This window comes from Vanessa cardui, chromosome 7 (genome assembly GCF_905220365.1).
Source record: "Vanessa cardui chromosome 7, ilVanCard2.1, whole genome shotgun sequence".
Lineage (NCBI taxonomy): Eukaryota > Metazoa > Arthropoda > Insecta > Lepidoptera > Nymphalidae > Vanessa > Vanessa cardui.
Window position 1 is genome coordinate 3,971,397 of NC_061129.1, and position 25,438 is coordinate 3,996,834.

The 25,438-nt window shown below is 32.9% G+C and overlaps 1 protein-coding gene across 1 annotated transcript; it reads right to left on the minus strand.

The window, feature by feature from the left end:
- Positions 1 to 1,694: 1,694 nt before the first annotated feature.
- On the minus strand, positions 1,695 to 18,532 carry LOC124531422 (homeobox protein aristaless-like). The gene is made up of 5 exons (XM_047106008.1): positions 18,327 to 18,532; positions 9,683 to 9,942; positions 9,418 to 9,463; positions 3,289 to 3,479; positions 1,695 to 3,012 (listed from the first exon to the last, which is right to left on the minus strand). The coding sequence occupies exons 2-5, from the start codon at positions 9,883 to 9,885 to the stop codon at positions 2,664 to 2,666; spliced, it is 789 nt and encodes a 262-aa protein (XP_046961964.1). The 5' UTR covers positions 9,886 to 9,942; positions 18,327 to 18,532; the 3' UTR covers positions 1,695 to 2,663.
- Positions 18,533 to 25,438: the final 6,906 nt, after the last annotated feature.

Genomic DNA, 25,438 nt, shown 5'->3' on the forward strand with positions numbered 1-25,438 from the left:
TTATTTTAAACTATGCATATATACGACACACTTTGGAAAAAAGAAATATGTCATAAAATTTACGACTATTATACACGAATTTGAATTTGATTGGATCAGCGTAGTGTTGCCCAAATTCAGTCTTGGTCTTGCAGTCTTGGTCTTGTTCCGCAACCGCATATTTTTAGCATGACCAAGACCAAGACTGACCGTGCAAGACTTGAGCAAGAACAAGACATAGCTTGCAAGACTCTTGCGTCTTGCAGCTAGGACTTAGCGCTATTTCACGGAGTAGTTAGGTGTAACAGTTCGGTGTTTAGGTACGCTTAGGAATTCTATGAGACGCAAAAAACTGTATCAAAGAATATGAAAAACTGGACCTATGCGCATTACGACTAATACCATAAACATACCTACATAGCGAATAAAAAAATATCCATTAAAATCAAACTGAGTGCATGCATAGTTATGTTTTAATCATCGGCACTTTGATAATGCGGCATCAAAGGTTTTGTACTTACTTCTCAAAGAAATTTGCCGTTTTTCGGAAGTACATGGTTATGATAGACGCGTCGGTGGCTTCTTTTGAAATCATATGCAACAATCGTTGCCGCAGCGCCGAAATCACAAAATTTGACACTATTTTATGGCCGCCTCAGGGCGTAGGTATACTCATGCAAAATAATTTCGAATTTTAAGAGTAGGTACCTACAGGGGTTCCAAAGAATAAACAAGTTTTAGAGTGCTTAGGATGAAAATGAATACATTATAATGATCACGCAAGTACTATTATGATTACGATAAAATGGTAAGGATAGGTAGTAGATGTCATAATAATGTATTCTAGTAAGTATATATTATAATATTCATTATATGGTTTTAAGCTAATTACTTAGGCACTATTATTGTACATTCAGTCATTATATTTCTTAAGTTTTTAAACGACATATAGGTCAGTTGATTTTTCAAATTTCTTATCAAATCTTCAGTAATTTATTAATCTGCTTGATCTTTACTATGACTATGTTAATTCAAGCTTACAGTGTTCCAATTCTAATACGTTTTTCTAAGATTTAAAATAAACTTTAATAAATAGTAATAGACTAATAGGTAATTGCAAGACTTGCAAGACTCTTGCTGCAAGACCAAGACCAAGACTGGGAGCGCAAGACCAAGACCAAGACCAAGACCAGGTGTATTGGCGCAAGACCAAGACCAAGCCTGGCTAAGTCTCGTCTTGTTCTTGCATTTGGGCAACACTAGATCAGCGTGGTAGAATATGTTGCAAACCCTCTCCTTAACGGAAGAGGAGGCCTTATCCTAGCAGTGGGAAATTTGCAGACTGTTATTTTAAACGAATGTTAATTTCGGAATCAATGTTATTTGGATGACATGTTAAAAGATATATCCACTGAACCATGTCTACTTTAAATTAGGAATATTAAAGACTATCCCAAACAAAGAGCGACAAAAGCCTTTCGGGTAAAGATCAAAACTTCACATATCAGATATCAACGCTCTTACAAGCTTCATTATCTAAACTATTTGAATTTAACGTTTATATAAATAACAATACATTATATTTATATAAAAATAATTTTATTCATAACCTTATTACATTTTACACTGAACGATAGAAATTTACAAAATATAATTACATATTTAATTAACTAAGAACATATTAATTCAGAATATATAATGATAAATTCAATGTTTATATAATAATATTTATTTAATTACAATTAAAATTCACATAAAATATGATGTGTCAGTCTGTTGCAAAAGTAAAATTTATTTATACAAATAGGATATAATTACAAAATTAACGATAAATCTTTATATAAACAATTATATAGTAGCGAAATTTATGCAACCATAAGGTGTAAACACACTTGTAATACTCAGCGAAGCGATAGCGAAACGATGTAATATAAAAAAACTTTTTGATTGAGATGTTAAGAAGAGATAACTACTAAGATAGAAGTATCAAAATTAAAAAGTATAGGTTTTGTGAAAAAATCTATACATATATTTTCTTGATCAAACAATAAGGTTTATTTTGAAAATGAACTCTTTTAAGGGAACTTTCCATAGAAAATGAAATACAACTTAGATGCATGCAAAGTCTGCATCTCTTTCGCTTACCTTGTTTAATATCCACAGGTGTGTCCCAGCCTTAAGATATGCCAATATTTCATTTCATAAGCCGTTATGTATTGTCCCTGATTAAGTCTTAATTAATGATAATTCTATTTTCGTAATCATAATAACGTTTTCAGAAACATAAATTTGGAATTTCGTAATACTTATTTATTTTAGTGTTAATAATTTATCTTTACATTTCTAATTATTATAATATACAGTCCCAGTGAATAATAGCTAGATTTCATAATCACAATAAATAGGACGACAATATGCTTATAATGTTTGTTTTTAATAATATGTAACGGTATTTCATCGAGGTCGTAAGCAAGATCGCCATTTTGGTTTTCTTATATTGGCAACGTTGTGCGTCACATGAGTAGGTATGTAGCTCCAAATAGTTCACTATTGTAATATGTTTCCCATTGGAAAGAGCCTGAACAGTATCTTGTCATAGTGATGACTCTCTAATTCCACTTCCATTATGGAACACCTATATAACATTTTACCTTGTGATTATTACGTCACTATTTTCCTGACTATTAGCAGATCAAATCAGCTCTCTGTCTTAATAACTCCAATCGTAATTCATGTTCCCGAGCCGCTAATCTCAGAGCCGCTATACTCGAACTCCTGACATCTTCCGTTAAAGGAGGTAAGGTTTCACTCCCAGGTGAAATCGGGGGAGAAATTGAAGGAGCTGGCGATCGGGTGACCTCGGGCGATAGTCGGGATTGTTCGGGTGATAAGCGTGGAGGTTCGGGGACTGTTAGATTTGCGAAAAGCGAGTGGAAGTGAGCGGGAGATGTTGCGTACAGTGGAGCTCCGAAATGGGGTAGTCGTGATAGCGGCGGCAGGTATTGAGCGCCGAATAGCGGTGAATTGGCATACCTGGTGAAAGAAACAAAATTGTTATATTATTAACCATTACGTCTTAAGCCATTTTTACAACGCTTGAGTAAATATTCATTAAAACAATTAAGTACTAATATTGTTTATTGTTATTGTTGTTACTATAGTCCCAAGGTATAAATAGTAATTAAATCACAAAACTACTTTTTGCAAGTAAAAAATAAATTCAGACTTCAAATATATGTCCCATCACAAAAAATACGAATTTAACAATTCGTTAATTTTTCCAAATTCTTTAAGTCGGATTAAACTTACCTAAAAGACGCTAAGGCGCTGTCAAAAGGTTTCCTCAGTCCGAAGCCTAACTGGCTAAGCGTATGCGGCGGCACTGGCATGCTTGGAGTGGGTAATGGTTGCCCACCACTCAAGTATCCGCTATACGGGTGCGCGTGGGGCCCCACCTTCTCCTGTTTCCGCCACTTCGCGCGCCGGTTTTGGAACCATACCTGATTGACAAAATATTATTTGTTAGCTTCAAATTTACAAAAGTTTTTAATATACAATTTATCCCTTTTTTATTTTTTTTTATTAAGTATATTACAACATATTACAAAATGCTTTATATTCGAATATTATTTATAAATATATTGCAGGCTTGGTTGCAGTTATTTGGTGGTATTGCTTTGAGCATTCACTCTGGATTACAACGCATTTATTAGATATTCTACCGTTAAATAGCAATACTGGGCATTATACTGAGTGACTACTTAAGATTATTTGACCTATTTGGACAACCGGAACGTCGCTATGACATAAAAAAATAAAAGAATTCGTCGTTTTTAAAAGCGATATCGTTACGGTCATATTACTGATTAAAAAAAAGCTTATATCACGACTAAAAACTAATATACCAAAAGACAATTTTACAAAATACAATTAATATTAATTATTTAATATTCATAATTATAAAAATCACTACAAATAATGTTACAATTAAAAACACGAGCGTAAAAAAAATGGCGTATTAATTATGTACAGTGCGAAAGAAAACATTAATTACTAGTTTAAAACGTAGTCGTAATGTTGCACAATTTATTACCCCTAATAGCTAGTTCATACCTACATAGATTATAATCAAGTTGTCAGTACATAACCAGAGCAGGCAATCTAATCTAAATTCTAGGTTACAAATTTTTAAACGAAATTATTTGTACTGAACTTAATAAGTAAAACATTAAGTTAATTAAACTTTACTATTTGATAAATCAACTGTACATGATAATGTTTTTTTTTTTAAATACTAATTCTTTGTCCCGATTTCACGTTGCTATATGAAGTGGAAATACAACAACAGCCTGTAAATTCCCACTGTTGGGCTAAAGGCCTCATCTCCCTTAGAGAAGAAGGTTTGGAACATATTCCACCACACTGTTCCAATGCGGGTTGGTGGAATACACATGTGGCAGAATTTCTATGAAATTTGTCACATGCAGGTTTCCTCACGATGTTTTCCTTCACCGCCGAGTACGATGAATTATAAAGACAAATTAAGCACATGAATCAGCGGTGCTTGCCTGGGTTTGAACCCGCAATCATCGGTTAAGATGCATGTTTTCTAACCACTGGGCCATCTCGACTCGAAGTGGAAATGATGAAAGTTAATTACAAAGTCGTAGTCAATGCAATGTTTTCTGTTGTGACGTTTGGATGAAACGTTTCTTGTTTTACGCCATATGTTGGCGGACGTGCATATGGATCTGATGGTAAGAGGTCCACTGACTATAGACAAGGGAGCTGTAAGAACCTTGGAAATAAGATGTTATGTCCCTTGTTGAAACACAACAATACTGAATACTCTTGTTCAGCGAAAGAATATCTGACGAGTAGATACCACTAAGTACTTACCACTCAGTAAGTTTCTGACGCAAGAAATATAAAATAATATACTTTATTTTTAAACAAGGTCATACCTATACAAATAGTATGTTATAATTATTGTCATTCCAATTTATAGTTCAAATATAATTTAGCAGATACCAAGATACTTTTAACATTTGATAAAAAAGGTCATTGCCAACATGTATAATATATTGAATATTATAAGCAATAAATATGCAATAAAATGGCATTTCTTTCAATCGGACTACTTGTAAATAGTTAATGATTTAAAGCACAGACAGACATAACTAACGTCTGTCACATTATGGTGACGTTAAATCTAGATTTAATATCAATAAGTAAACATAATTAGAACCGTATACGGTATAACTAAATACACCAAAAGCGAAAAACCGTTCAATTATATATGTACATATTGATTTATAGGCTATTTGTAACACGTAATACATTAACCACTCAGTGCAATTGCTTATTTACGATCAACGTCCGTATATGTACAAAAACTATAACTAATAATTGTTCACACTGTGAACCTCTTACGTGATCATTTGAGAATAAAATTAATAAAAAAATTTGGATGTATGACATAGATTTGATCCTTTCCAATTTATCGAAAATTAAAAAAAAAAGTTTGACTTAAAGAATATGTAAATATTTTTTTTTTATTTTATAGTATCGTTTAAAAATAGAAATTAAATATAATAAACTTATCATGTTCGAATGTTAAATGCAATTTCGTTTAAACAAAAGGAAATTAAAACATAATATAACGTATCGGATTCGAAATTTAAATGCAATTTATTATCTGTACAAATAAAATCTGCGATGTTACTCGATAATTTTCTTCTGACTGTACATAAGTAGTTAAATGGTGAAGGTTTAATGAGGACTTTTTACTGGCACATTGCAGTTGATGTCTTTAGAATATAGATCGATTGATTGACATATTTGTGCTAGTAACTCTGCTACTGAATATAAATCAAGAACGGTATAGTGATTAGTGAGGGTTACTCTAAGAGTTAATATAGTATACTAAATATTAAATATATTTATATAACACTTGAAAATTATCTTTCATTGCAAAATTGAAATAATTTAATCAATAGGTAGTCTCTAAAGTATATTCATCAATGGAATGGGTTTTTCTTATATTATCATAAAGTTAAGTGCTATATAACACAGTCGTTTACCAATGTCTGTCCCTATGTATGCTTAGATCTTTCAAATTACGCAACTGATTTTGTTGCGGGTTTTTTACGAATGATTCGGGAGGAAGGTTTTCGTATATAATACATGGACAATATAGTAAAGAAACACTGCTAACTTTAGAAGTTTCTTATGTGATGTCGTAAATGAACAAATTCTCTGAAAAATTCAAGTACATTTAGTATCAGTATTGCACCACTGCGAAGCCGGGACTGGTGGCCTGTCATAATATATACAAACATGTGTCGTGAAGGTACACGCCGTTTACCGTCACGGCACACGAGTTAATAGCACCCCAGCGTGTCAAAAAATGTTTTATATCGATAATCATTTTACTTCTACTTTTTCTAAGTGGTGTATGATATGATAAAATAATGTTTATCTAGCTATGTACAATTCTCCATTCGCAAATATATACATAATCAATTTGTCCTCTTAAATACAAAACAATTTTCCTGAACACATTAAACAATAATTTACTTAATTAGATTCTTACGTGAACTCAATAATTATATTTAATTTTATTGACGTCACGTTGCATTAAAAAAACCCAAAGAAATAATAGAATACGTTATTAACTTTAATAATGTAAATACGTAATTAATGCATGAAATAACAACATTACAAATCCATTTGTTAAATTAAATCTGACTCATACGCCGCAATGCAGGTCATAGCTAGTTCTAATCAAATAATCTTAATATGTATACAAAGCTTGGTATTATTTGTGATATTATCCGACCATATATAATTATACAGACTCTGATTACTTATATTGAGGACACGGTATTTTTCTCACGTGCCTTTTAAATTAATTTTAATGCGGGTACGTCACTAAAAGCAAGACGTAATTCTACCTGCCTACCTGATGAATGATTGAATAAAATCTAGAGGCACAATAACACATCTTAAACTCTATGATTGGAATGGATTGACGTTTCATGCAATCTTTTTGGTGATATTTAAATGGTTTAATTAAATTTAATACAAAGACAGACATTTGTCACAACTAAGCGTAAGGTGACATTTATCTATATTGATCAAATCAATGAATCGAATTTGATGAAATTTGGTGTGAAGCAAACTTGAACTTCAAGGAAGATATAGGCTATGTTTTTTAACCTAACATGTGACAACCAACCCAATACAACGCGAACGAAGTCAAGGTAAAGACCACGGCAACATTGGCGATCAAACTTACGCACAATCCATGAAACCCATATAAAATATACCATCGAAGTCAGGACATTTACATAACTTTTAATGTTAATTAATATTATTATTGCTACAGAACCTTATGATGACTTATTATTGATCTCACTTCGTAATAAACAATCGTAATCAACAGAACTCACTTCGTCTATGTGTGAGAACGCCCTTAATGTAGACGTGAGAAAAATAATAACGTCTGTCATGAATAAGCGGTTATAATGGCGTTTTTTTTGTCCATTGCATTGATCGTTATTGGATTTCTTTATTTATCAACAATGACAAGTCTATAGTTATTACACATTAGCTACGCACAGTAAATACACTTTTTACGAACTTTAATGATATCGTATGACGTTTGTATTATTGAATGTTTTCTATAAACTTGATTATTAAACTTTTTGTGCAGTCGGTCTGTCTAAATTTATACCTTTGCTTTATACTTAATTAAAATGAATGCGACTCTTGTTGAAATAAAAATGTCATTTTGGCTGTTTGATGTAACGTCTTTTCCCTTTTCAAAGGACATAATTAAACGCAAAAAGAAATAAAAATATTTAATAGCAAAAGTGTTGAATTTGATGAAAACCATTTAAATTAACAATAATACATCTGTTACGCTGTAGACAAAGATATAATAATTTTAAAGTAATTCGTCTAGTTTTATTGTTCAAAAGACTTATTGATTTATTTTATAGGTTGACTAGAAAATTTGTTGCCAAACTTTTACCTTGTCTAGTGTTTGCAGCATAAAATATAAAAATATATAGCATTTAATTATGATGTTATACAGTTCCTCAAGAAAGACTAGGCAAAAATAAATTAAATAGCATAAAAAATGACATTATAACAAGGTGGAGTACCTAAAATACGTATTACTTTTTCTATAACTAAATCGTTGGACTATACAGCCAACAGTTTTTAATAGCTTTTTTTACACATACTTGCAAAGTCAAGAATGATCAATAGTTGTATATTTAGTATTGTACATTTAGTAATGTCTCTACGTCCGCCACAACTTAGATGTAGCATCGACAAAATTCGTAAAACCGATCACATTCGACTCAAGTACGCTATGCCAAATTATCAATATTTAATTCTTATGTGAACATAATCTTTACACAAATGTAATACCTTATAATATCATATGACATATATTTGTCAATTTGACACGTCGATTTAGATGCCCTTGCTTTCTTGCATTGATCTGATACGAGAGTCTATAGTGTCGAATAGCGTCGAATGGCGCGGTACGGTGCTATTTCTATTGGTTGTATAAATCGGTAGTAATCGGTTTTATTGAATTTGCCGATGCTACATCTAAGTTGTGTCGTACTACGTCGTTGTATGCGTTTACCTTTTTGCCATAAGATTTATATACACGTACGATCATATATCTTTATTAAACGTGTTAAAAAGCAAGTTGGAAGATAACGGATGACGGATCTACGTCGGATGTATCAAAGGGCTTAAGATTAGTTTTTGCTGATCCCATAATGGACTTAATTGTCCCACGAACGTCTTAACACATATTGTCACGTAGAGACGCGATGTTATGACTTTTTATTTGAGACAAAACTCCTCATTACCTCGAGTCGTAATCGTATCAGACTCGACGCTGCAAATGCGGATATCAAAAGGTGCCGATATTTTTTCTTAATAATTAAACGAGCAATTTGTATGATGATCGTAATTACAAATTTTGGGTGCTCGCTTCATTTGACATTTATGCTTGATTATTATCTACACATATAATAAAATTGGAGTGTCTATTTGTTATATCAAATAGTACTTTTTTACTCAATGCATATGTATTTATACACGGTACATATAAAATAGCATTTTTTACAATTTTTGTCGGTCTATCTGTCTGTTTGTTCCGGATAATCTCTGCAACGGCTAGACTAATTTTGACGGGACTTTCACTGGCGGATAACTGATATAATAGGGAGTAACTTAGGCTACAATTTTTTTTGTTATATTCAAAGGCGTACAAGGTCGCGGACACAACTAGTTAAAAATAAATAAACAAGGGAAGTATAGTTTGATCAATAATTATATTTTTTTCAAATTTAATTAATCAATTGTAATAATGAATTTCTAGATAAATAATTATTGAATAACGCTTACCTGTATCCTCGCTTCCGTGAGTCCGATCTTCAGAGCCAATTCCTCCCTAAAACAAATAATAATTCCATTAGTTTTGACTTTAAATGCAGGAGCTGGATGCGAGTAGATGACAGAATGCCGGAGAAGACCACAGCGGCGTGCACTTGGAGAGGCCTATGTCCAGCAGTGGGCAAAAACAGGTCGATAATGAGAAGATAATGATAATGACTTAAAAAGACCTAATAATGCATATTGTTCAATATATTGAATTTTAAATGACACACACCTCGTAAACACATCAGGGTAATGCGTTCTTCCAAACGCTTTCTCCAATTCATCAAGCTGATAGCTCGTAAATGTTGTTCTGTATCGTCTCTGCTTCCTCCTGGGGATGTCCTCATCATCCAACCCGCTACCAGATCCAGGACGTTCATGATCATGGGGGGGAAGGTCTGGGGTTGTTGAGGAACTGGGATCGGACACTCCCATTGTGTGATAATGGTAAATGGTAAGATGCTGTGGTAACCTAGTTGATTATCAGCTTATCTGAAACAATAAAATTTTAAAATAAATAAATTTTCTTCCGAATTGCTTGTGAGCGTAATCTCTTTACACTTTTAAACCTTTTTAAATGAATTTTATTTCTATATATCAGATAAGCATTCATTTCTAACAGAAAACACAAACTTATTATTTATTGATTGTCATGTCATACAGACTCATTCATATATTATTTCTGAGTTACAGCAAACACAACAAACGAACAAACAAAATTAAAACTAATGCAAAACACTAACAGTAAACGTAATTATTCATCATTACATCCGTACGGAATACTTCGAACAATCGCGATAGCAATCAACAATCATTATCTAATATAAAAATGTTATTGTATGTTTGTGTGTTGATATTAATAAACACAATTACGCCTGAACTAAAAGTCGTCAAGCACAATTAAGCCTGTTATCGCATTTCCGCATCTAAATTGCAATATGCATGTCCGCTTTCTTTTACCTGACATTTTTAAATAAAAAAAACATAATTTTATTAAATATCGTAAAAGGAATACTGATTGCTTTTAGATAAACTTCATATATTAATTGCCATATTTCTTTTTTTAATTGTATGAGACAACATCACATACATTACTCTGATCCCAAAGTAAGTAGCTAAAGCACTTGTGTTATGGAAAGTCAGAAGTAACGACGGTACCACAAACACCCAGAGCCAAGACAACATAGAAAACTAATGATAATCTAAATAATACCGACTCAGCCGGGAATCGAACCCAGGACCTCGGAGTGGCGTACCCATGAAAACCGGTGTAAACACCACTCGACCATGGAGGTCGTCAATATATTTCAGTGGTAGGCGATATTCCAAGACCAAACGTACCTATACATTCTAGTAACAATATGTGTAATATTATGGTTTAACATAATAAAATACCCGCTGAGTTTCTTACGCCGGTTCTTTTTAGGTCAGGTCTTCCGAACCGGTGGTAGTGTTTAATTTAACCAACTATAAGTAAGTGTAATGCGTTTATACCGAGTTAAGCAATTTGAGTTTGAGTTTATTCACTTATGCTTACAAATAACTTATATAAATTAGATGACATATTACTTTAAGAGCTCTACAGACTTATTACTATTGATACAGATTTTTTCAAATTTATATCAGTCTATCCTGTAACAAAAGCAATGTATAAGTTTTGATATGATACCTAACACGAGTCCTCTCGAATAATTTTGATGTTTGATTTTGATATTTATACTGTTTTTTTTCTTCTGATAGATTAAAATTTGGCACATGTTTTGATCGTTCCTTGTAGATATTTAATATATACTTATTGTAATGTCTATGAATTATCTTAGATTCCTAAAAACGCTAAAGAAATTGCTAGACTAATGAACAAATGAACTACTAATAACTTTTGAAGAGGAGCTAAATAGACGAAACGGCTGATCGATGGAAGTAAGATGTTGCATAACTTCGGACCTCATGTCATAGAACTTCACGTCGTAAAGTAAACCAAATAATAAATTTATGACTATGTACTCCATATTAATAGTACAAATAATAGTGTATAATAATATAAGTATGCATAAATATCCCACGATCTCTCCTGAAAGATTTCATTTACAAGAATTTAACTATCTTAAGACCAGCTAACATCGCACGACTTAATATATTATATTATTGTGCACAAGTGTGTATGCAAAAGTACACCCCCCCCCCCCTTACAATGGAATCCAATTGATTGGAAAGAGTTCAAACGTGCAATGGGTGAGAGTACAAATTTTTGATCATTGATCTTTCAAGTCCAGAGTTATATTGAGAATGTATAGACAGAAAACCCCTATATTTTTTATTCAGCCCAACTCTTTATTTGATCCCAGGACTCAGGGATCGGATATAGAAACCGGGCTAACGGGCCAGTCGAATATCTCATATACATATAACTTGGGAAGCCTATTGTACGCTGCTCCACTGCCGGATATTTTTAGTGGAATAAACTTTATTATTGTGAAAATAAATTCGATACACGCAATCACGATGTTTGTCTTCATTTCCCGCACGAGATTTATTTAATTATTATTTTGTTATTTTTTATTCATTGGAATAGAATAGGCAGACTGGCAAACAGTCGATAAGCAGCAACACTGAGATATTGGCACTGTAAAACATATTAATTAATTAAAATATTACTTAATTCGTCAATGTACTAATAACCTTGGGAATTAAGATGTTGTGAGAGAGACAGAACCGAGATGGCCCAGTGGTTAGAACGCGTGCATCTTAACCGATGATTTCGGGTTCAAACCCAGGCAAGCACCGCTGAATATTCATGTGCTTAATTTGTTTTTATAATTCATTTCGTGCTCGGCTATGTCGTGAGGAAACCTACAAGTGTCTAATTTTATACACATGTGTATTCCACCAACCCGTATTGGAACAGCGTGGTGGAATATGTGCCAAACCCTCTCCTCAACGGGAGAGGAGGCCTTAGACCAACAGTGAAAAATTTACAGGCTGCTACTTATTTTTATAAGTATATTAAATTCGACCTAGGCGTACTGAGAGAGACAGGTACAAGGGATATACCGTTGTTGGCTGTCTGTCTCACGCTTCAAACCAAGATAATAATATAATATAATGGTAAGTATTGCTGCGTACTTATACAGACCGACTTACATAAAGTTATGCCATGAAGTTAAACAAATGTGCATATAATGCGCGTGAAAATTTGTTACTAGATTTGACGATACATGCTCTGTTAACCATCTTGAAAATATTTTGATAGAATATCAATTATTACTTTGTTAATTAAATGTCTTTTAATTGCAAATGAGTAACAACTTTGCATTTAGATACGTTTGTTCCGTGTTGCAATACAATACTCGTCTCCATCGAACTGAGACGCAGATCCAATTAACGTAGTGTTAATTACATTTGAGTCAATTTAACGGCGCATTTGTTTCATTAGATTTAGTCCACTTTGATGATTATTCGGAGAAATTCGTTTATGTAATTGCTATGTTCAATATTAGATATAAGTGCATAACTTGATAATTAATTGTGGATAAATCATCTGTAGTTTGATTGTATTATCAAGTTAATGTAAGTACGTTAGCAGTGGTAACTCTTTCACCAGTCTTATACAAATGTCCGAGAAATTATTCTACATGAAAATCAACTAAGTTTTACTATATCAATGTGGTAAATTTATTAACAAAAAATATGTCTTGTAAATATTTTGTTTCTGGTACAATTTATTGAAAAAATAATTATCCGTCCGTTTTTAAGCGCAAAGTTTTTTAAGTCATTTTACGATTGACATATTATATGATATACGATACGTCGCGAATTTGTACCATTTTATAAAACAGTAAATATGTAATATAATACGCTTTTAAATTGCAGATAACGCTTGAATAATCTGAGATAAGTCTGTTGAGGAATTAATTTCAACGGGGTTGCAGCTACAACTAAAACTGTACTATAAACAAAAATAAAAATTGTTTTAATATTTTAAAAATACTTCTAAAACAAATATTACCTTCCTTCCTTCTTGGAATAGTATTTAACATAGTATATGTATACGAATATTTACAACCGATTTTATATGTTATGAAGCATAAGGAAGTGCAATCTTTGATTCAAAATCAAAATACAGTTTATTCAAGTAGGTTTTTACAAACACTTTTGAAACGTCATTGAACAGCTATATTATACGAAGCTACCACCGTATTGATAAAAGTAACTAATACCATTTACAAGACAACCAAAGTTTAAATTAAAATAAGTCATCATGTTAATATCTTATATAAAATAATTTAAAGAATAATACATTTAAGTAAACTTTAGTGCGGTCTCTTCTAGCGTAATCTTAATACTTTATTTTTTCCAGTAAATTAGGAATTCGCTGCTATCGATGTTAGCTTTGAAGCGTGACGGAACTGCCACCTGCAGCCGCATCTGCTGCGCACGCGCCGCTGACTGGACTTCATGACCATATTAAATTTACAAAAAATCAACCTAAATTGCTCAAAAATAACATTTATTTTATTTTTATCCGATCTTATAGCTGTTTGTCTTATCTGTGTCATGTATTTCTAGGCTTTAAATATTTTCTGGCAAAAATATATAATAATAAATAGTAGTCACTTCAATAAAAGACCTAATAAATTGATTGTATTTTATTCTTTATTTATATATGTTCCTAGTTATGCTGTATATTTTAAAAAAAGAATACATTATGTGACCCTTTGCAAACAGTCATAATTCGAAACATAAATTAAACGTTCTATTGTGGTTTTTTAAACAAACTTATCGCACTGGCAAAAAACAAATGGAGCCGATAAAAAAATTTAAATTAAATAAAGCAATCAAGAAGTAGTTTAAGACGGTCGAGTGATTTCGACTGTTATTGGAATATTTACCATTGATTGAGTTTGCCGGTTAATCGGCGTATTGACAGATTTTTTACAATCGAGTTAGCGGTGCCGGGTTCGTTTGCCTCAGTGTTGCCAGTATTTTAATGTGCCGCTCCATTAGCTAAATGCTTAGAAAACTTTCATTTTACGAAATCAATTATGATTTGACCGATTTTTATAATTGGACAAAACGAATTAATTTTATAATAATTATGTGTAATATAACAAGTTCCGTTTACGTTTTAAATAATTTTTAATTTTGTTGACATTTCGAACGCATTTTAAACATTCTTCATTTTTGGTCTTATTGTTATTATTCCACCGAGCTACTGAATATTGGATAAAAATTCTCTTTAAAAATGCTTTATTTACATTTACACAAGACAAATTAATTCAAGCAAATTCTGGTGTTGATTTTCGTATTACAACCTACAATCTTCAGTATCTTTTTGTGTTTTCTACCAATGGATCACAGCGGCTCACGGGCTTATTGATTTTTAATTAAACAAGGCCTATGATACTGTTACGTAATTTTCCCGTACACTAATTAACCAATTAATGGGCTCGCAGTTGATAACGGCAAGTTTCAATTAATTCGCCATCGTTAAATATTCCCTATGTTGTAATTTTACGCGCCATTGAATAGAAGTATGGTAGCTACATCGATTGTATTTCATTTTAGATTAATTTCTAAGACTCTATACCACTTGATAATTGCAACTTGTTTAAATATTGATGAAAAATTACTTCGTTATAACTTTTCTTTATAGTACGTCTCATAGCTTTAAAACGATGTTTCAGGAAGCTAAACTAGTGCTACACAAATAATTGATACTTGACAAATTCAAGTATCAAAAATCTTATTTCGTAGGTAAAGTGGACGTACCTCATAATACAATTTGGGTCCATTTTTATTAAAAGATTATCCAATGTAAATCTTTCCTGTAATACATATTAAAGTTTAAGTTTTCAGATAACTTTTAACAAACTTCAAGATTACGAAATAATCCATAATAACTAGAACTTATTTTCGTCGTATAAGGTTATTTTAATACATCCGGATGACATTATTTTTAATCTCTTTCCACAAAAGCAATGCTAATAACGTCTTAACACATTTCAAATACTAAAAAGTTTTCGTTAAAATAAAATACGGAATGTAGTAGATTAGGACTATAATAGGATTGATGTAGATGTGACCGGCGCCTGGCGGGATTACCTCTGTTTGTGATCCATTAGACTAATCGATTCACTTGTCTTGACTTGTCCTTCGACACTCGACTAATAACGACTTAAGTGTTCCGTGACAAAGTGTCTGAACAATGTTACGTTCTTGAATAATAATTAATCAGCGTTAAAAAAAATATAACAACAATTATTATAAAAAAAATTTATGAAGTAATTTAAAAATTATATCAATTATAATTATCGTAATATTTGTAATAAATTATTGTTTTTAATTATAATTATTATCTAATTAATCTAAAGTAACAATGCAAGGTAAAATACGAATTAAATAAGTACGTTACGTTGGTGCTAGCGTTTTGCAATGAATTTTATCTTTGGTGGATTAGAGTTTTTGTCCATTAGGCTTAAGTATTAATGGTGTCCCGGATTATAACCTCCGAACATGATAACAGACGAAAGTATGTGACTCACCCTTGACTGATGTCCGTCTGCTACCTGATAAACGTTGGTTTTCAAAACCATAACGTCTTAACTCCCCAAGCTATTGCTATAATATTTTATAGAAATGTTTTTTTTTTTTTTAATATTGAGACTAAAATACATCGTGTTATGACCTAATATAAAATGTAGTTAATATTTAAAATTACTGTGACCTCTTTATAGTTTATGCTTATAATTTAAATTAATTTGTTTTTTGGACTAATTTATTCCTTGATGAGGTCACCACTGTTCGCTTTTATGATTCCGTACAATCAAATGGTAAGTTGCCACCTGATGGTTAGTTGCCATAACCACCCATAGACAGTGGCAGCTTAAGAAGTATCAACCATTCCTCATAACACCAAAGTACTACCAAACTTAAGAGTTAAGATCTTATGTCTCTTGGAATTAAAAACGCAAGCATTCATTCTTTACTTTTATTGAATATGCTTGGAATATGATCCAACAAAATCATTACCCTTAATGGATCCGTAGCTGCACTATGTTATAATTTAAAGAAGCAATATAAATATTGGTATAAGATAAGTATCTTTCATTTAAAAAGAAATCATTACTCATTTCAATAGTCTTTACTTCATTTTTATTAATTTACGTGCTAAGTTATCAAGATCTACCAAGTCTACATTAAGTATTATATTTATAACTAATAATCTACCTCCATTTCTTATTGTATGGTAATAACACAACTATTTACACCAAACGTAATAAGAAAATGCATACATTAGCATAATTTGATCAAACTCGTATAATTACATCAGATAATTCGATCAGAATGAAACACATACCGCGGTCTACATTGTAATCGTAACAATCAATCTCATATGAATTTTAGTCTAATTTCATCACTGTATAATGAAACAAAAAATATCTGATCACATCAAAAAAAAACATTGAGATATTATCTCGAGGAGTCGACTTTCCTATTACACACGCCGCTGGTAGCTCCGAGTAGCGTGTAATGAGAAAAATCGAAATGTTAATTAAGATCTAATGAAGTCTAATACAATCAATGCTGCTCGCTTTTCGGAGGCATCGGCAAGTCATCGTGAGGGTTTATCTGGACTAGCTAATAAAGATCTCTGACCTTCGAATAAAAACGCCTCGCGGAACGAACATCATCAACGAGCAAGGGCACGCCGTGGAGCTATTTAAGCTGGCAATGTTAATCGAATCGAGATCGGCCAACCCTTTAGTAAAAAAATGTTAGAATCACTCATTCGAAAAACCATTGTGATGTGAGAACTCAATTTAGTGAATGCTGGAGCAGTACGTGAGGCAACTTGGAAAGCTAATGAAGATATCTCCTCCAACAATCGTTGTATTGTAATACTTAATTTTGATTATGTTAATTATAAAAAAATAATATACGTCAATTTTAAAAACGTCGATGATATATTAAAGAACGTTATAAAACTAGTTTAACATATTCCGACGCTAACTCTAAAGCTTGGACTATTGAAATATTACTAAATATCTTGTCGTATTCAAATGATAGCGGCGTAATTTGGAAATATTTATGATAACAATAAAAAAAGTATTTTCTAATAGAAAATTAATAAAACAGTACGATAGAATCCTATCAAAACGCAACCGATGCTGTCATAAGATATTTTACAGGTTTATAAATAGAATAGATGGCATATTCAATAGCAAGATCCTATAAAAATCGTATAAAAATGAGAACAATAACACAAACGTTCTATTGTTACCGGTCCATGCAGCATCTTACAACATTTATAGCACTTGAGATATGGATATAAAATTCAAACTTGACCATAATACAAGCTATAAACAAAATTAACAACACAGGAACCCCCGCTGCTTTCAATTTTGGTTCTGACATCGGCCCTAATTCAATAAAGCAATAAAATTCACCTAATTATGCAAATGCTTTTAAAATTTCAAACATTATGCTTTTTGGCTCTAGAAATATGAAAGGCGCCGTCGTGATACCTCGTCGTGAACTTTGATTAATGATAGCGGGATGCGCCGTTATCAAAATAGTGTCATTATTTAAATAATTAATTATAAAACGTAATTAACGAAACAGCGGGAAGGTGTAATGTGAAGTAGTTTGCAGTGAAATCAAATGTTATTATGAAACTATAAATAACTTTTTATTCGTTAAAATAACTTTTCTCAAATATCCTCATTTTATAATTTCACAGTTCTTTAAAATATAATTTTATAATATAGATTATTATTTTAATAAAGAACCGTCAAGTATACTCGTCTATTTTTAAATTATTAAAGTATTATTTTATATTATATTATTATACTTTAAAATAATTTATAGGTACTTACATAAAAGCACTTGATACACCAAATAAAACTTGCAAAGTCAAAGTCCTTAAGTCACAAGTGTTAACAGTGAACAATTTACTGCTAATAAACTCCACAAGTTACATGATACGCCTCAACGTAACGAACACGAGACTGATAAACTATGACACACCAACGCCTTCAATCGACTGGTGTTGAATAAAGCGGATGGACCGCGATCGCCCACGCACGATTCGAAAATGTACAATAAAAAATGTAGCGGACCCAGACTCCGCCCCTGCGGAACGCCCGTCCAATCGCGGGCCTCTGATACGGCGACAGACTCGAGGGTGGGCTTGGATCGGTTGATACGGGTCCCTGCTTCGATACCGCTAATTGACTTTATCAACAAACTGACTTTACTGGCCGAAGTCACGATATACGCGTGTGTCTGACGCGTCAAAAGCCTAACTGCGGCCAACTAGCGCTGTAATTAAGTGTGCCGCGGAGTAATGGGTGATTTGATCTCATGCTCGGGACATCCATCTCATGATGCTTTTTATTTTAAAAACTTACACTGATACCGCTAGCTGCCTTTATTGCCAATTATTGGTGTATAAATAAACATTTAATAAGGTCCACTTAATGATTCGCTTTTAATTTTCAAGTATTTTAATATTACTTTTGAATTAAGGATCAATTTGTGTTTCTTTTTAAGATACACAATGTAACTTAAATGTATATTCTTTTATAAATGTGCAACGAATTTTGATAATTTGTAAAATCACCTTTAAAAATATTGTCGATCGATATTTCAATATTAAAAATTATCAAAGTCTCATATCAAATATTTAGTATTGTAAGTTACCTAGTACCATTTTATATAACTGTATTTATGGTGATACTACAGAATTTGTGAGAAAGTATGAACTCATACCTTAAGTTGGTACTTGAAACAAGCACAATACAAATACATATGTAGATACAGTAACTCGTCTAAGGCGCAATGCACAAAATGTAACTATGCGTTGTAAGGAAACAGAAAACGTAACTTGAATTGCATTGCATTTACATTGAGCTCTCACTTTACATTTCATTAAGCTCTTACTTAAGAAGTATTACTATTATTATAAAGGTAATCAGTGACTCTATAGCATTAGTGTATATAAAAAGAAGTCTTTGGAATGAAATGGTAATTTTTAGGCAGATTTACCAAAAACACTGAGTTTCTTTAATTCTTATCATTGTTGTTGCGTTTTATAAGTCGAATGAGAGCTGATCTTTGAAACAGCTATGTAATATATATTAATAGAATACCTACCTCCTTTAAAAATAAGAGACACTTTTATAATTTGCATTAAATTACAGCAACGGGCATTAAAAATAAATATAAGCTTACTTTGTTGAAGAGCACGGAATGAGCACAATTATCTAAATCATACTTAGCTCATGCGATACAATTATAACTATTAAAATGACATTTTGAAGTCAAGCTCTGAGTTCTCTAGCGCGTAATCTAAAATTGCTTGAGCAGTTTAAAATAATGATAAAGATTAGGTCGGTGAAAACTAATTGTATCATCTTAATGCTCACTGTAAAAAAGAAAATCGCTTTTGTCAAATGTGTTCTATTTATATACGAATCAATATTTATTTTTTGTAACTACTGAGTTTCTTGCTAGTTTTTTTGCTGTAGAATCTATTTTCCGAAACGGTGGTGGGTTTATTTTTAAATCAGCTGTTGCTTTTTTGAGCTTGCTTGAATTAGGAATACCTATATTTATTTGTTTTACATCAGTTGATGCATAAAGATTTTTCCCTTTATTGCGCTGATCAACAATCCACGGATGCGATAATAGATTTGGTGGCAGGTGGTGCTTCACCAGTCTGTCTACCCCCCATTTATCTTCCACCAAACAGGCAAACTTAGCACCTACTATTGTGTTCGACTCGAATAGTCAGTATTTACAACTATGGCATACAGAACATACCATCTAAGTGAGTGGCGCTTTGATGGTGACAGAGATGGTTAATATTTCTTAAAGTAGGTACCGATGTCTATGGAAGACTAAACCAATAAAACAATAATTACATTAAATATTTCCAAATAACTAGGTGAAATTAAAAATGATAAATTATATTTCGTATATGAATATATATCTTACGACACATAATATATAAATCAAGTCCATATAGTATGTTATGATCAATGATTGATATATCATGAACAAAAACTACAGTCATTAGTAATAATGACTTTTTATATACATAAGATTTAATTTACTGACATATTTATTTACTATTTGCAAGGAAATCATTTATTTCACCATATTATACAAATTATACAAATAATAAATGTGATGTTAATTAAATGTCAATCATATGTCTTCTGTTAATTCTTAGTAATATCATTAGAAACATTATTATTATTTTCCTTATATATTTTTTTATTTATTTAATTGTGTAATGTTATATTACTTCTATATAAAGTCCAGTATAGAAGCGTAGCATTATTACTAACGGTTCGGAAAAAAATACCCAGAACTGGTAAATAACGACCTTAGAAACTCGAAGTTTTTTTTTAAAACAATTAATACAAAAATAATTATTTATATACAAAAAACATTTTGCAGTTCTTAGTGTAATTCTTTTAAGTGTTACTGTATAAATGTATAAATAAGTATAAATAAACATGACCGTGTTAAATAAGTACCTCTTTTGTTTTATTTTTTCTCGCTGGAAAAACGCGTTACTCGCTTCCCTAACACGTTGGAAGTAGGGGGGGGGGGGATTATGTGCGACTCCCCGAAGCCCTGGACCACTAAAAAACTAGCGGTACCCACACCATATTTTCAATGGACGTCACGGGATCGCTTTCGCATGCTACCGCGACGCCTTGACAGTGTTAAATAAGTACCCAAAATAACATTTAATGCAATAAAAAAAAAACATTTATTGCCATTAAAAATAACTTAATTCTTGATTACGTAACAATCAAATCGCAAATTGCGCATGCTCATGGAATTATTGTTAAAAATATTGTCCTCGTTCGTAATGAATGTAAATAATGAAACACAATCGTAACACAGATCAACACAATCGGCTGAGCGCATTAGAACACACAAATTACAAAATAACAAGGATTTCCTCCCGCGCATAATTACACAAACGACACAAATTACTCAAGTAATAACACGTGAATAATAAACCGACGATAACAAACTTGCTTTAGACGGTAAGGGCGTGTTTATACGCAGATGTATAATTAGCTAAATATATGAATATGTCAAAAGATTCGTAGTATGATAATATTACACACTCTACTGTTAAAAGTATTAACCAAATCTTTCTAACTACCAACTAAGAGTTATGTTCCTTGTACTTGTAGTTACTCTCTTTCTCTTGAGACTGGAAAAGAACGTTGCAGTTTGATATATGGGTGGGTTTACACAGGCCCTACCTCGTATAAAATAGAATATTTTTTTGGAATCTATTAATATTTTCAGTACTTACTTTTAATTATGATTTGTAATGTATATCAAACGCAAGGCCACTATTTTAATGAAGTTATGAAAATGTACACATTCAATATGAATCTGTAAAGATCAATGACCTTTGCTAGTTCAACAAGTGAGGAAGATTTAAGTCAGTATGGACTCGAGTTTACTCGGTCGAATTACATGACTGTGTAATTCCCGCGCCCAGTAAATTAGCCCATATTTAATTTTGGGAAAATGTAAAAATAAACGTTTTTATTTGTGTAAATAACACAATAAAAACGCCGCTATTACGTCCGCACGAAATATGTGCGCGCACCAAATTATAGTGATAGTATCGCCGTCATCGTAATTGTTATTTTGTGTCGTTAGTGCCCCGATCGTGTAAATTCAGTTAGGGCTGTGTTTTTATCGATATGCACTTTATAGGGGTCCCTCTTGAAACGGGAAATTGGAACTTCTTGCATTCATTTGTATTTTCATACTTCAAATCTTTAAATTTTGACTATTATTGTCAATTGGTATATCTATACTAATATACTGCTTACATGTGTAAGGTTTTCTTTAATAATATCTTTATTATTAAAATGTTTTTATCAACTGGTCACACTGGTGGCCGCTTGGCGGCGCGCGGGATTCAAATCGGCCATCTTAGAGACGCGGACGCGGGAAGCGGATTCTTGGAAAATTCTGTTTGAAAGTCTAAAGTTATATTTTAAAATATATTGTATGTGCAACTGAATATTGGAGTTTAATTGAAAACTTCGCCGACACCTACTGGAAAAGCGTCTTTACATCTCAGAAGCCAGGGATAAACCAATACAACAGTAAGTACGCGCCTACAACTTAATTATGACCCACATTGATCGATTGTTAAGTTTTATAGTTTGTTTTCTCGTCTAAAAGTATATATTACGAACATATAAAATAGTATTAAAATTTATAGTATAATATTAAAATGTATAGTATAATATTAGAAATAGTCCGAACGATCTTTTTATATAAGGAGAATGCTTCCTCAAAAAAAATAATTCAATATATTTCACCACGAGCTCACAATACATTCGCTTGCCGTGACGTCCATTGCCAAGCTAAACTACGCCGCTTACAACTGTTACTATCGAATCATTTTAACAACGAAAATTGTAGCTTCTTATTTAAAATTATATTTATGTTCAATTATATTTAATTATTGTATTTTTTTTTAACTTACATTTATATTGTATGTATTAAATTAAATTAAATTTATTAGTAGTACCTATATTTAAATCAATACAATTATAAAGCAAAACTCATATACGAATAATTTGTATTAAAAAAAAAATATATATTTCATGCAATTTTATTTTATTTTTGGGTAGAACGTATGGTTTTTTTTACGATAGTAGGGATTTCGTCTTTTAAACATAATACATATTCCTCGATTTTAAATCTAATGCACACAATTTCCGATTACGAGTTCCAGATGATGGAATCAAACGATGTTGGCCGGAGTACAGAAACTCCTCGACGCAGCCGGTCACGTTCCAGGCGCAGTCTCACTCGCGGACGTGATCGCGACTCCAATCGACGCAGCCGCAGCTATTGTCGTCGGCTACAGGATCGCGAAGAGATGTTGAGGCAAGAACAGCAGCGGGTTCGCCAGCTGGAGTTCGAGCTGCAGCGAGAACGAGAAACGGAGCAACGTCGACAGCGAAGCGTGCACCGCCGATCTCCGCAAACAGCTACGCGTGACAGCCGTAGCCGCAGCCCTGGCCCCAGTCGTGGCCACAAACGCTTTCGATACCGCAGCAACAGTCGTGCACGCGATGGGGACTACCGAGAAGATTCAAAAAGGTCACGTAGTCCATCTTTTTCTTCTAAAGATGTAACTCAAATAATTAAGTCTATTAAAGATATCTTACCGTCACAGCCGAGCCATAGCACACAAATTTCGAATAGAGATAGTAAAAACATTATACCTGAGTTTAATCCTTCAGAGAAAAACCAGCGTATGGATATTTGGCTTAAAAAGGTTAATGAATGTGCGATGGTCTACGGCTGGGACGAGAGGAGCACAATACATTTTTCTATGCAAAAACTGTCTGGGTTAGCTAAAATATGGTATGAGAGTCAGAGCTCGATTTTGTATAGCTGGTCGGAATGGCAAGTCAAATTATTAAGTGCCTTTCCTTGCGATCAAAATTATGGGCAGTTGCTTGAAGACATGTTAAAGCGTAAAAGTAGGATTAACGAACCCATACAAAACTACTTTTACGAAAAACTTTCCCTACTTAACCAATGCGATATTAGTGGCAAGCGTGCTGTCGATTGCGTTATCCACGGCATTAGTGATAGGACCACGAGGTCGAGCGCATTGGCGCTGCGATGCGATGAACCTGATGATCTATTGAAGTTCTTAATTAGCAATAATAGAGATCCTTTCACTCCTCAACAATTATCTTTGAAAGACCGTAATTATAATACATACGACGATAAGGTAAGTCATCGCTCCAACGTGAAAACCAATCCTGGGTTGTTTTGCTATAATTGCAAAGAGAAAGGGCACCCGTTTTCTAGATGCCCAAAGCCTTTAGTGAAATGCAGCAGTTGTAATAAAGTAGGACATAAGGCTGAACTTTGTCGTTCCAAACAAGAGACGGAATCGAAAAAAGCCGATGGCGTGGCAAAAACTATGCTCATAAGTAGTTCGAAGCCTAACAATAAATTTATGAAGGAAGTAATTGTAGAAGATATGCCGTACCAAGCGTACGTTGATCTAGGCAGTGAGGTATGCTTAATTGCACAGTCATGCTTGGCGAAACTCGGGATGTTTCACGACCAGATTCCATCAACTATGATGGGTTTCGGCAATAACCTTGTGAGTTCATTGGGCTCTGTAATGCTAAACATATCTATAGATGGTGTAGATGCAACTGTCTGTTTCCGCGTAGTAGAGGATCAGTTTTTAGAGAAAGACTTGATTATAGGGCAAACCTTCACAGAACAACCTCACGTAGTTGTTTATAAAGACGTGAATAAGTTACAATTTATACGCGTTGACTCTGACCTACCGAATTTTATTCCAAATGAGGATGATGAACGGTTTCATAAGGTCAGTATTGTAGCACGTTGTAACCTTCAAGGGACTGCTAGCGTCAAGGTCAAGACTGGAACGTTATTTAACGGAAGTATAATAGTTAATACGAAGATAGTTGGTAAGCTACGTGAGCAATATATTATTTACGGCGGGGTTTACGAAGTCAAAAATGGTTTATCTTACGTCACAGTACAACCCTGTGCCATTCCATGTCAGCTTCAGAAAAACTCGGTAATCGCCAGAGCCGAAAGAGTAGAATCGGTTTATAGACTTGTGAGCGAAGAAATTTCTACAGCTATAGACACTCGCACCGAATCTACCTCAGCGAAGAACTTTAACGAAGGTCTAATACAAATAGGTGAAACGGTTCCTGAAGAAGCCAGAACCAAGCTTATAGAAGTTCTGCGACGCCATGAACACTGTTTTGCGTATGGCTTGGCTGACCTTGGTTGTACGAACGCGACAGAAATGAACATAGAATTAAACAGTCAGCGCCCCGTAGTTTATAGGCCCTATCGCCTGTCTTACCATGAAAGAGAGAAGGTTCGTGAAATGGTTCACGAGATGTTAGAAGCTGGC